Source organism: Anolis carolinensis, chromosome 1 (genome assembly GCF_035594765.1).
Source record: "Anolis carolinensis isolate JA03-04 chromosome 1, rAnoCar3.1.pri, whole genome shotgun sequence".
Classification (NCBI taxonomy): domain Eukaryota; kingdom Metazoa; phylum Chordata; class Lepidosauria; order Squamata; family Dactyloidae; genus Anolis; species Anolis carolinensis.
The window spans coordinates 155280628-155294580 of record NC_085841.1 but is presented as its reverse complement, the minus strand read 5'-3'; the positions used below and the strand labels follow the sequence as shown (position 1 = coordinate 155294580).

The 13953-nt window shown below is 38.9% G+C and overlaps 2 protein-coding genes across 4 annotated transcripts in view; one reads left to right on the top strand and one right to left on the bottom strand.

Moving 5' to 3' along the window:
• Nucleotides 1-1245: 1245 nt before the first annotated feature.
• Nucleotides 1246-10393, top strand: sf3b6 (splicing factor 3b subunit 6). The gene is made up of 4 exons (XM_003215333.4): nucleotides 1246-1405; nucleotides 4425-4543; nucleotides 5661-5799; nucleotides 8724-10393. Exons 1-4 carry the CDS (start codon nucleotides 1376-1378, stop codon nucleotides 8811-8813), a joined length of 378 nt encoding a protein of 125 aa, XP_003215381.1. The 5' UTR covers nucleotides 1246-1375; the 3' UTR covers nucleotides 8814-10393.
• A 2415-nt stretch (nucleotides 10394-12808) lies between these two features.
• Nucleotides 12809-13953, bottom strand: part of fkbp1b (FKBP prolyl isomerase 1B) — a 28529-nt gene continuing 27384 nt past the window's right edge. For all 3 annotated transcript variants that reach the window (XM_003215334.4, XM_016996436.2, XM_062984370.1), the window contains one exon: nucleotides 12809-13509. In XM_003215334.4, coding sequence (XP_003215382.1) covers nucleotides 13381-13509 — 129 coding nt within the window. In that variant the 3' untranslated portion in view covers nucleotides 12809-13380. The remainder of the gene's footprint in view (nucleotides 13510-13953) is intronic.

Genomic DNA, 13953 nt, shown 5'->3' with positions numbered 1-13953 from the left:
CTTTAGGGATGGGTTGTAGGTGGGACTTTTAACTGGGGGTGCATCTTACATTGTAGAATTTGTACAGCTTGGAACCACTGAACATAAAAACATCAGTATACAATTTAAAATATACGAAAATATTAAAACAGCGTTAAACATCATTTCTATTCAAATTAAATCCTTAGTGCAACATTTCTTCTTCAATGTGTTGTCGAAGGCTTTCATGGCCGGAATCACTAGGTTGCTGTGGGTTTTCCGGGCTCTATGGCCGTGTTCCAGAAGCATTCTCTCCTGACGTTTCGCCCACATCTATGGCAGGCATTCTCAGAGGTTGTCAGGTCTGTTGGAAACTAGGCAAGTGGGGTTTATATATCTGTGGCCCTCGGTGGTGCAATGGGTGAAACCCTTGTGCCGGCAGGACTGCTGACCTGAAGGTTGCCGTTTCGAATCCGGGGAGAGCGCGGATGAGTTCCCACTGTCAGCTCCAGCTCTCCATGTGGGCAAATGAGATATGCCTCCCACAAGGACGTTAAAACATCAAAATATCCAGGCGCCCCCTGGGCAACATCCTTGCAGACGGCCAATTCTCTCACATCAGAAGCGAATTGCAGCTTCTCAAGTCGCTCCTGACACACACACACACACACAAATATCCGTGGAAGGTCCAGGGTGGGAGAAAGAACTCTTGCCTGTTTGACGGAAGTATGAATGTTGCAATTGGCCACCTTGATTAGTACTCAATGGCCTTTCAGCTTCAAAAAAACCCTAAAATCAGAACAATAAATAAAGATCACTCAGAAAACGAGAATTCCAGCCATGAATCAATCAGGGCCAGCTAACACCTCCCAACAAAGTATCCTCTCAGGCAGGAAGCAGCCAGGCTTTGAAGCTGAAAGGCCATTCATTACTAATCAAACTTTCCACGGATAAAAACCCCATTTGCCTAGTTTCCAACAGACCTCACAACTTCTGCCATAAATGTGGGTAAAATGTCAGGAGAGAATGCTTCTGGACCGTGGTCATACAGCCCGGAAAACTCACACCAACCCATTTCGTCTTCAGTTTGACCGTCTTTACTTAGCCTTCAAATAATCCCCCGAGTTGCTATTAATTGGTGAAAGCTGTATCCCTTTCTGTGGGATGCAGGGATTCTCTTCTACCGTATTTCCAGCACTCCTCCTCGCCTCTAGGGGGCGAGGAGCCCAAACACGCCTGGGAATCAAAGCCACGCGATGTTTCCTAGCCTTGGCAGGACCGGAAGTGGCGTGTCTCCTTTTCCGGCGCAGGCGCAGAGGAAAGTGAAGCGAGGCCTCAGAGCTCTTCTGCGGCCGCGGACTTGTTTCGACCGTTCCCTTTTTCTGTCAGGAAGCAGGAGCCCGTTTAAACCTCCGCCATGGCGATGCAAGCGGCCAAACGCGCTAATGTAAGTCCGAAGGGGCCCCGTTCCTCGCACTAGAAGCCGTTTAGCGGGATGCTCCGTTGGGGAGGTGATGTTCTGGCCTAGCAAACCAAGCGGGAACGGGTCGACATCTCGATAGATAGACCTCCTTGTCTTCCGAAGCTTTGGGTGTTCATAGATAACGCTGTATGTGAAACTAAAATTTCCAAAGGCATCAGGAAACAAGGAGGTTTTTCATTGATATATGTGTGTGCATTTATGTCGTTATATCTATAGCAGGCCTGGGCAAACTTCGGCCCTCCGGGTGTTTTGTATTTCTAGTCCCACAATCCCTAACCTAATATTTGTTAGGAATTGTAGGAATTGAAGTCCAAAACATCTGGAGGGCTGAAGTATGCCCAGGCCTGGTTTATAGTGTATTTGTACATATGCGTGTATATACAAATAGATGAAGCTTTATCTATACGGGGGTGTATGGATATGTTTGTATGTGCACACACATATATAATGCCAGCCTGCTTTGCATTCTACAGGTTGAGTATTATGCCAACCTTTGGCCCTCCAGTGGCACAGTGGGTTAAATCGCTGAGCTGCTAAACTTGCTGACCGAAAGGTTGGCGATTCGAATCTGGGTAGCAGGGTGAGCTCCTGCTGTTAGCCCTAGCTTCTGCCAACCTAGCAGTTCAAAAACATGCAAATGTGAGATGAATAGGTACCACTCCAGCAGGAAGGTAACGGCGCTCCATGCAGTCATGCTGGCCAACGCCAGCGCTCAGCTTAGAAATGGAGATGAGCACCAACCCCCAGAGTCGGACATGACTAGAGTTAATGTCACAAGAGAACCTTTACCTTTGGGTCCTCCGGGTGTTTTGGGCTTCAACTCCCAAAATTCTAGTTGTCCAAGCTAGCTGAGGCTTCTGGGAGTTGGAGTCCCAAGCAGCTAGAGGACCAAAGGTTGGGAACCACTGGTGTAAGGGATACTCTATTTATTTATTTATTTATTTATCATGCTCTATCTCAACTCTGAAGGGCTTCCAAATTGGCAATAATTTAATGCCGCATAAAAACAAACAAAACGCAAAATATTCTGATGTTTTGCCCACATATATGGCAGGCATCCTCAGAGGTTGTGAGGTCTGTTGGAAACTAGGCAAGTGGGATTTCTATATCTGTGGATTGTCCAGGGTGGATGAAAGAACTCTTGTCTATTGGAAGCAAATGTGAATGTTGCAGAATGTTGACAATTTCAACAGAAAGGAGGACAATAATTTTTTCTCCCACCCTGAACACTCAACCTGCCTATTTTCCAACAGATCTCACAACCTCTGAGGATGCTGTATATATGGGCAAAATGTCAGGAAAGAATGCTTCTGGAACATAGCCATACAGCCCGGAAAGATCACAGCAAGCCAGAGATTCTGGCCATGAAAGCCTCCGACAATACAAAATATATAGTGTATTAAAATCAAAACAGTATTATATAAATACATTTAAAATAAACAGTGGAACATAGCACATATTAAACTTGTAGGATGTAAAGCAAGTGGGCCAATACATGTAAGTAAATAAGTAAGTAATAAAACTTTATTTCTATCCCACCCTATATTCACATAGTGGCTCAGGGCAGTTCACAACATAAAAGGCAAACATTAAATGCTGTAAAATACAACAATAAACTAAAAAAAATTCAAAATAAACATAACTGAGCATTCAACAAATGTAGGTAAAGTCTCTTGTGTGTGTGTGTGTAGTCCCCGAGTTACAAACATCTGGCTTACAAACTACTTCACTGCTGGAAGGGTTTTTATCATGGGGAAAAGTGTCTCCACTGAAGCTTGATCACCAATCCTTGTTTCCACAAGCCAATTCTTACAGGAATAGATAGTGAGGTGAAATTTTCCGAACAGGGGCACAGCCAACAAAACAAACATCACAGGGGTGTTAACCTTTCTCTATGCTATCCAAAGCTTTCATGTGTATGTATGCATGTGTGGCTGGAGCTATGCTTTAATAATGTACCTATTCCAATTGACATACAAATTCAGCTTAAGAACAAACCTACAGTAACTACCTTGCTCATAAATGGGGGGCTGTCTGTATATGCATATATATGCAGTAGACTCTCGGTTAACTAGAAATTATGCAAATAGAACTCTCAAGCAACTCGCAAAAAATTAAATAAAATCACCCACACAGCCTTTATTGGCATACAACAACAAAATCACAACATAGGCATATATAATAAGAGGAAGTCACAGATAAAAAGGAAAGCATAATTAAGAACTGCTAATCTAAATAATAAAATTTGCAGCAGTCTCAGGATAGAATCTCAGGATAGAGTTGTTCAGAAGATATGAAATTTTATAACCTGTGCCATTGAGAATACTATGAAAAAATAGACTTCCTGTATTTCATCCATATATTATCATATTTAGGGCAAACAAAAGATGGTAAAGTTTCAGCAGAAATCAAATCACAAGAACAACCCCTTTTGGAATGCTCCACATTTTTGTATCTCCCATTAAAAAGAGCTGATGGCAATGCATTACATCTTGTAGTTGTCAAAGCTCTCCTATGGGTAGGATTAATCAAAATGTGAAGATATGCCGCCATGTCTCTATACTCCCATGGAATTAATGATGTGGTAGGGGAACAGAACAGAAATGTAAGTTTGTGCTTTAAAAATTGCATGGCTGAACTAGTCATAATGTTGCTCCTATCAGAACTATCCTGTTTGTTCCTCTAAAACTGTTGCATTAAGAATTTAGAGAAAATAAGAGAGAGGAGAAGCAGGTTTCCACAATAACACGGTATATTACAAACCCGTGCCCACGGGATTCGTAACGGCAGTTTCTTTTATCCACATCTGACAAATCTATGTTCTTTCTAGGCCTTTTCTAGACCTCAGACATAACTCTATGGTATTTTTGGTTTGCTGTTATCTACTGTCCTGACATATGGGGATAATATTTTACTTTAGAAATGTTTGCACTTCTAAAAATCAATGCTCCTCTTTCTAAATTGTATATTTTACCAAATCTAGATCCGTCTGCCTCCTGAAGTCAATCGGATTTTGTATATCAGAAACTTGCCATATAAAATTACAGCTGAAGAAATGTATGACATTTTTGGAAAATATGGACCTATTCGACAAATCAGAGTGTAAGTCTGTTTTGTGTTTCAGAATTATGTTTAAATACAAATTGCAAAGTACTTTTCTAATTGACTACGTTATCGCTATTGCAGTGTTTTATGAAAAGGAGCAGAAATGATGACCTAATATCTCAGGCAAAGTGCTGTGGTATAAAGTTAGTGTGTTATAAGTACATCCAAGTATATGTCAAATAACCCTCATCACAAAGGGCTTTGAACTTAGGTGGGCCAATCCATGATGTCACCAGTTGTTTCATTGAACTTATCGTGATTAATTTATTTTGAAAGGTTTCCATTGAAAACAAAGAGATTTGGAGCCAGTGATAAGAACCAAATGGTAACCAGAAAAAACAGTCAAAGATGTTTTGACATTTACACTCTCATTGCTCAATTATTCACCTGTGAACTACACACAGGAATAAACCAAAGGGTTTATCCAATGTTCTTAACAGAGCAGTTAGTCAGAATACTAGTACAACATATTATGTTTTATCAATTAATGAAAAAAAAGAAAAGAAACAGTAAAAGCCATATTACATTGTTATTTTTAGTTGCAGTTAATTCAGTATTACATATCTTTCAGAGCTTCGTTTGAGATAATATAGTTCAGACATGCTGCTTAGTTATCTTTTGAAAGATTATTGAGTGGATAGGTCACTCTTGTAATTATCTGTAATTCCATGCATTGCTACCAAACAATCCTGCAATAATTATTTTGATACCATATCTGTACTTTTTGTATCTTGAGGTTTAGCTGACAGAAATAATGCAACTGATATTACATGCCAATTCTTTTAAGACACTTTCTTTTGTGCTGTAATTACATTTCTCAGTTGTTAAGTATTGATTTGTTTAGAACCCAAAGAGTGTTTGGACTGGATACACAATTGCTTATTCATGTGATTTTGATCTAATACGACCCAATCTTATACATGCTTACTTTGAACATTGGCTTAGCCCATCTAAGAATGCATCAAATTGAAGCCAGTGTTGCTAATTTGCTCCAGGAAATCCAAAGAATTTCAAAAGAATGCAATTTGTGGTAAATTGCTTGCACGAGGTATGAATTCTATCAGGAACTTGTTCCTCATCTTCTGCTCATATTGAAATTGTTCTTTTTTTTTAGAGGAAACACCCCAGAAACCAGAGGAACGGCCTATGTTGTCTATGAAGATATTTTCGATGCCAAAAATGCTTGTGATCATCTGTCAGGGTTCAACGTATGCAACAGATATCTTGTTGTCTTGTACTATAATGCAAACAGAGTAAGTACTTGGGGTTTTGTTACAACAGTTCAATTATTGCTAAAAATAGAATAACAACAGTAATAGCAATGTTTATTTGATGAAGGCATTAAAACATAATCTGATTAATATATATATAAAACACCCAACATCCCACTCAACATCATAAACAGTGAATCAAAGAGGAAGGTCTTCAATTCCTTAACCACAATGAGCAAGATCTTTCTTCAGATGGAAGTCCACATCTTGAAAGGCTTGCAGCCTTGGCAGAATTACGTGCATAATAATAATTTCCCTGTAGATTTGAAATTCCTAGATTGTGCATATATTGGTAGCTCAGCTTGTCAGGTCCTGGAGGAAATTACAGCACCCTAAATGCAAGAATTAAAAGTTTGAAACAGGTCCTGGACCAAAAATGAGCCTGTTTTTTTTCTATTCAGAGGTTTTTTTTCTATTCATTTTTTGTATGTGTGAAAAAAATCACCATTTAAAAGATGTGTAACAAAATATGTGTGTGGTATGCATTTAAAGTTGTATTTGATCAAGAGATTTTGTAGACTTTTGTAGAGCACCCCCTGCGCCCAGGTCTAACTGCCATTCTGGACCAGAATGAAGAAGGCAGGGCCAGGAAGACATCTTTCCACCATGTCTCCTGTATTAATTTAACAATATAATAATATATAATACTCATATTATACTATACTAATATAATATATTGTATATACATATAATACTGATAATATTATGATGTAATGCAATGTAATAATACATTCTTATAATTGTATATATTCCATGCAATATTACTAATAATATTGCAATATAGTCGTATAGTACTATATAATAATATATAATGCTTATATAGTGCTTATATTGTGCTATACTAATAATATAATATATTGTATTTATATTTAACTTGTAAGCCACCCCGAGTCCCCTTCGGGGTGAGAAGGGTGGGATATAAATGTCGCTAATAAATAAATACAGTGCTGGAGTATAATCACTAAAATTGTAAAACAAATTACCTGCTTCAACCAGTGACATAACTGATACATGTCCTCCTTGAAGGGCATATTATAAACCCCTTCTATGACACTATTATATGCGAAGGGAATCAGAGGAAGGCTCATCATGTGCAAGTCTCCTGAGGCTTAGAACAACCACAAAGATTACAAGGGTTTATGTGTATTTATGGAAAGTCTATTCCTTCCAATGTAACATTTTTCTAGCACTTTAGATTATTAGGTTTCTTCTGCCATTACCCAGAACTGTCACGCCCGTGGCAACGGAGCACCAAGAACCAGACGCAGAGACCAATATCTATCTAATATCTTTATTAAGTAAATATATAAAAGTAATAAAAACAAGTGAAGAATATAGTTCAGAAGCAGACCTATCAAATGAGGTCAAATATAGTCCAAAAATGTATTGTCCAATAATTGATATTAGAATTCAAAGTTTATAATCCAATAACCGAAACACACACTATTGCCAAGCAATAGTGTGGGGAAAATGCCCAGAGTCTTTGAAATCCAAGGTAGCTTGAGAACAAGGCTGGAAACAAACTTGAATCATTAAACAAGGTCCGTGACTAGGAACAAGGCGAAACAGAGATTCTAAGAACAAGGTCCGTGGCTAAAAACAAAGCTAGACAAATCTTGAATACTTGATCCGGAAGGCAAGGAACTGGGGTTGCGGACTTTGCGAAGTCCACACAAGGCTGGAAACACGAAGTTGCTTCTGGAGCTGCTCTGTTGACTCCGCAACAATTCTAACGTGCCAGGCACCTATATTGGGGTCTCGTTTTCCCGCCAACGACCTCTTTCCCTAGAGAACGGGAAACGAAACCCAACTTTGTCCAGATGTGAAACTCCTTAGAATTTCCCAAGGGAAGCATGGCTAATCAGCCTGTTGTTTAGCTGCAATCCGTAAGCTCCTGCGAGTCTGTTCTCTCACTCCCCTGTCTGCAGAATAGGACTGTCTCCTAGGGAACGGGGGTGAGGAATGCCCAAGGTCTGTTTTACTGGGTTCTTGGGCGAAAACATCAACATCCGGCAGCTGGAAAGATTCCGGCTCTTGTTGAACCGGTGAAAACCCCATGTTTTCGTCTTCATCTGTCACAATGGCACTAGGAGCAGGACTACAAGGCCCATGAGGCATCACAAGAACAGGAGTGTCAAACTCATTTTCAGTGAGGGCCACATTAGCGTAGTGGTTGCCTTCAAAGGGCTGTTGAATCCATGGAGAGAATCGAGGGATATGGAGAGCCATACAATTTTCTTACATGATGGTCGATGCTCTTTAGTTTTTATCACATTTGGGTTCCTAGATGTATTAAATGACAATTCCTATCACTTTTGATTATCTGCCATGTGGACTGAGAATAATAAGAATTGCAATCCAACAGCATTTGAGGAAAGGCTAAAGGACATTTTAACATGAGACATCATATCCAGAAGCCTTGTATCTAAATTCAAACCCCACTCTCCTCACTGAAAAAATTGCAGCTTTCCAGATGTTAAGATATCACAACTGCCATCAGCTGTAGTCATGATGTCTGATGATGAGGAATACAGGAGGTGTAGTGCAACATCTGGAAGACCACATCTAATGACATAGTGGGCCGGATTCCTCCCATGGGCCTTGTGTTCAATACACGTAGCCTAGAAGCTAATAGGACTGAGAAAACTCATCAAATAAATACAAAGAAATAATAGCATGGCCAGATGTGTTAGTATGTGTGAGAAACTGACAGCCTGATACAACAGCAATAAACAAAAGTGTTTTTTTCCCCTTTTTATTCACAAAGCTCAACCTCTCCACAGATCAACCCACCCAGCTATCTCTAGAAGCACCACAAAATAGCTGCATAATGGAAGGCTTCTTGAGTTGGGATAAAACTAGTTAGTATTGCGCTATTAATATATTTTTTTGTTTTTGTTTTTCAGGCATTCCAAAAGATGGATACAAAGAAGAAAGAAGAACAGCTCAAACTTCTGAAGGAGAAATACGGAATAAACACAGACCCACCAAAATGAAACTCTTAAGCTTAATGAGCAACTGGCTTTTTTGAACACTTTATACAAATCCCATTGGTTGCTTTAGAACAACGTGAATATCTCCATATGTGTATACCTAATTTGCAGCATATTTAGTTGTTAAATTTAATTCATTTACCACTTGGTAATCACAGGTTTGAAAAGCCTTGTCACTGCTGCATAATCACAGTGACCAGTATGTTGAAAATTAAGAATTGTCATAGTGTTTGATACACTGCTGTTGAAATATTCCAGAGGCTTACAAATAGCTTGGTACATCCTTGATTATATTTCTTTAACCATTATATTCAAGAGAACATGTAAAATACATTAGTGTTAATATTATGTTTTGATTTGTGTTCATAATTGTATTTTTATTTGTCTTCCCCACATGGTGTGATGTGGGGACCTGACAGAACTGTACACAAGTTGATTGAAAATGAGGTGTGGAAGTCGGGAATTCTATTATCCTTAGCCAAATGGAAGTACAAAATTCATCTTAATAATAGCAAAACCAAATAAGGCTGCCACCTCACAACTTGCAAGGAGCTCTTGTTCCTAAAAAGAACCAGCAGCATTAAGTTTTGCTGCAGTGACCCAGTTACTTGTTTTCCTCTTCTATTCTAATGCTACATTAGAACCACAAGCTCCAAAGCTCTTCATATTAAAGCTCTTTTTAAAAATGTGGGTATGCTGGGAAGTTGAGTCTTTATGAAGCATCAAATTCTGTGTTAAAGCAGATGTAGTTTTTCAGTTCTGCTAATATAGTGCACTGCTTTTTAAAACAACAATATTATTTTGGAGTAAAATCCCATAATTTTTTTTAAAAACTAGGCAATTGTTCTGTGTGTTACTCTATTAATAGATAAAACGGTCTATTTTTGTTATTAATTTTTTTGTACTTCAAAAATGTTGCTAAATGTATTGTTGAAGGCTTTCATGGCCAGAATCACTGGGTTGCTGTGAATTTTCCAGGCTGTATGGCCATTTTCCAGAAGCATTATCTCCTGACGCTTCACCCACATCTATGGCAAGCATCCTCAGGTTGTGAGGTATATTGCAAACTATGCAAGGGAGATTTATATATCTGGAAGGTCCAGGGTGTGAGAAAGAACTCTTGTATGTTGGAGGCAAGTGTGAATGTTGCAGTTAATCACCTTGATTAGCATTTAAAGCTTGGCCAATTCCTGCCTGGGGGGTATCCTTTGTTGGGAGGTGTTAACTGGACTAGATTGTTTCAAGTTTAGAATTCCCATTTTCAGAGTGTTGTTCTTTATTTACAGTCCTGATTTTAGAATTTTTTAATACTGGTAGCCAGATTTTGTTCCTTTTCATGGTTTCCTCCTTTTTTTTGAAATTGTCCACATGCTTGTGGATTTCAGTGTCTTCTCTGTGTAGTCTGACATAGTGGTTGTTAGTAGTCCAGCATTTCTGGATTATAAAAATACTAAAATATATGGAATGAATTAATATTTTTGGCACAATTGTTTCTTTCACTTACCACTTTTTGTGAGGTTTGTACATCTCAGTTATGCTGTTTGCATAAACTCTAGTCGTGTCATTAAATGTTTTTTATAAGAGATCTGTACTCAGTTTTCAGTTGGATAACTTAATGATAGATGTTGTACTTTTGGACTTTTGAAAAAGGCAGTTCATTGCTCTAAACAGCTATTAATTCCTTTCTAGATATACCTACATGTGGCCTGTCTTTAACTTTTAATTTTGAAGACTTGTTTGGAGGTATTACATGCCTTCGACCTTTATGGATTTCTCTGAAAGAAGTTAATGTCATTGGAACTCCTTTTTCTAGAGCCTCTCTGGGGCTTTGTGGCTCTGTAGTGGTGAAGTGAAATCCTATTTAAGGACATCAATCCACTTTTTTGAATTAATCATTCCAATCGAGTTATGTGCATAAGTTAATAGCACATGAAGGCAATCTCCTACACCAAAAAATGCCATCCTGATTACTTCTGTACTGCAGATGTGCAGACGGATGCATAGTTGCTAGAGCCCATATCCATAAGTATATGCAGTATAAGTACCTATCAAAGTACCACGTAATGTCTGATATTGGAAGCCAATCAAGGTCAGCCTTGCTTAGTACTTGGATGGGAGAATACGAAGTGCTGTTGGCTCTATTTCTGGAGAAGGAATTGGCAAGACCGCCTCTGAGTATTCATTACCTGAGAAAGCCCCGTAAAATGCCTGGGATATGCAGGAGCTGACAGAAGACTAGAAGGCATGCAGTGCCTTTAGCTACTGCTCTTACTACCTTCGTGTTTTGGAAAGAAAATGTTCCTGTCTTTCTTTTTAAGACTTGTTTTGATACCAGGAAATTCCTTTGAGGCCTATGAAAATAGTCTTTCATTTCTCTGGAAAGGGCTAATGACAGCCAAACTCCTTTCCCAGAGCCTGCCTTGGGCTTTATTGCTCTGTTGAAGAGAAGCAAAACAATTCATGCATTATGAACACCTGGAGGGCGAAGTCTGCACAAGACCTTAAAATACAACAAGTACAGAGAATGAAGTCAGTTAAAAGGAACAAGGGAAAGGATATCCTGTAAAAGTAGGTAATACATACTAACATCTTTACACTTCAGTGCTGGTGCTTTTGTTTCCAGCTATGATTTTCCACCAAGAAACAGCATGAAATTATGCCCAGAAGGTTGTTTGCCCATCACTTACTTTCTTCAGCATCATAAATTGAATAGGTTTATTTTATAAATTACATTGATACAATTACGTAGCACAGGCAGGAGGTGGAATTAAGAGATGCATGTGATTGAATACCCTGGTTTTTTTTAGTAGAAGATGGTGGCCTAGTATTTTTCATCTAGGTATTTTGTGACATGATCCAGACAGTTGCACCAATAAAATGATTATAGCATTGTTTGCTTAATAGGCAAGGCTTCAATTATGAATTTAAATTAACTTTTGATCCTCATGACTGGGAGGGAACCAAACTTGAATGTGCTGAATGGTCAGAAACAGCAGGTTTTTTGGTCTTCACTTTTTGGCTGAAGTTGATCTTCCCAATTTGAACTCTCCTGTTATTCCTGCTGTACCCCTTCTGTTTCCATTAACCTGGTATGATGATAGCAGTCCAAATTAGGGAGAAAGAATGAGAATGGAAAGACACTGCATGTCAAAATCAAAACCGAACTCTGGGTACAGTACAGCTGGCTAAGAGATTAAATGCCAAACGTAGAAATGCAAAGAGCAGAAATGCAAACAAAGCTCAGTATTAGAGGTGCTGCTTTGCATACAATGTCTACTCCATTTATCTTCATTTAAAGGAAATCGCATCACAAAACCTTCACCTGACACTTCACAGCACTGTTGCCAATGAAGTGTGCACTACGTGGATAAATCATCCGACTTGGTATAAGGCATGTTCCTATTTAAAATAACATTTAACACACCTTTCTGATTATTTGGACAGTACATTCCAAGCACAGATAATGAACTCAGGTCTAGGATCCTCTGTGTAGTGTGTGCAAATTCCTGTTAAATCTATGGCAGAGCTGGTCCAACAATGAGGCAAATTAAGCGTTCGCTTCGGGCGCAAAACATATAGGGGCACAGTCGAGACTGCTTTTTCTGTTGATTTGTTGTAAAGCATGATGTTTTGGTGCTTAATTTGCAAAATCTTGATGTAATTTGATGTTTAATAGGCTTTTCCTTAATCTCTCCTTATTATCCAACATTTTCGCTTATCCAACGCTTTTATTTTTCTGTGATTGGTTCGGGGGGGGGGGGGGGGTGCCAAAACTCTGTTTGCCTACACTTGAAAAATACCTAGGGCCGGCTCTGATTTATGGTGCATTTATTTCCTGTTGGCCCTATCTAATTACAAATGTTTGGTTCTTCCAGCTGTTCAAAAGACTGAACTATTCAATAATCACAGTAATGCAGTATATACATTCAAAACATATTCTGCTTGGCTATGTGACTGTTTCAAATAAGACTGGCAGAGACAAATCCAGAAAAACAATATAAGTATTAATATTTTATTTTCCTTCTTGAAAAGTTTCCATATGAGACATTTTATTTAAAACAGCAGCAAGCAGAACATACAAGTTGAGGAAAAAGTGGCAGCGCAGGTAACTTGGTTTGGCTAATGCCCCCAATGTGTACAAAACGTACACTTGATGTCTGAGCACCCTAGTATGTTTTATTTTTTTAAGTGTATAGTAAGGCAGTGGTTTTTGAATAAGTCATCTCTATTCATACGTTTCTTAAATATATATCTATATATGTATATATAGTTTTAATCACAATTTTGAAGCTTCACATGCAAATCAAAAATAAAATGTACAACTCAAAAATGTTACAGCCATTTCCCCATCCCCACAGCAAAGAAGCATCTAAACGGACAAATACACCAACAACCACAGTAAAAAAGTGAGGTGGGAGAGAGAATGGGTATACAACTTCAGGAAGTGGCACTGCTTGGCATGACAGTCTGAATGAAGATGGTCAAAATTTGAATGAGATTCCTCCCATTAAAAGGAAAGGGGGAACACATGGATGGTTGTGAGCAGATGCCGTCGGTCAGTCACACCATTTTACTCTATCCGAAGCAGCTCCACATCAAAAATGAGAGTAGCGTTAGGCGGGATAACTCCAGGGTGGCCTGTGGGTCCATACGCGACATCAGGGGTACACGTTAGCTTTGCTCTTTGTCCAAGGCTCATCTGGCATACAGGGTCACAGCAATTGAAAAAAGAGAAGCAACGAAAAGCATCAATGTCAACTATCTGATTTTCAACATGTGCTAAGTTTTTAAGGGTTTTCCTGAACACATAAACTGTGTGGATGGAACTAACTTCCAAGTAAACAATTGTGCTATACACTGCCAATATATGAGAAATTGCATTAAAGGCTGCTTTGTTATCAGTGACTTGTCATGTTGATCAGTTATTAATATGTAGCCTAGAATCATGACTGTTTTGTATTCATGAGCCATACATAGCCCCTGGGATCCTGGAGAACCCATCACCACCAACACCTCAATCTCCACTCTACTGACGGGAGCATGACTCCATTGATTCCAGTGGCTGCTTCATACTTAAGTTGTAACTAGGCGATCAGGGTGGGATTCACTGAATAGCAATATAACTATGCTACTCACATATATG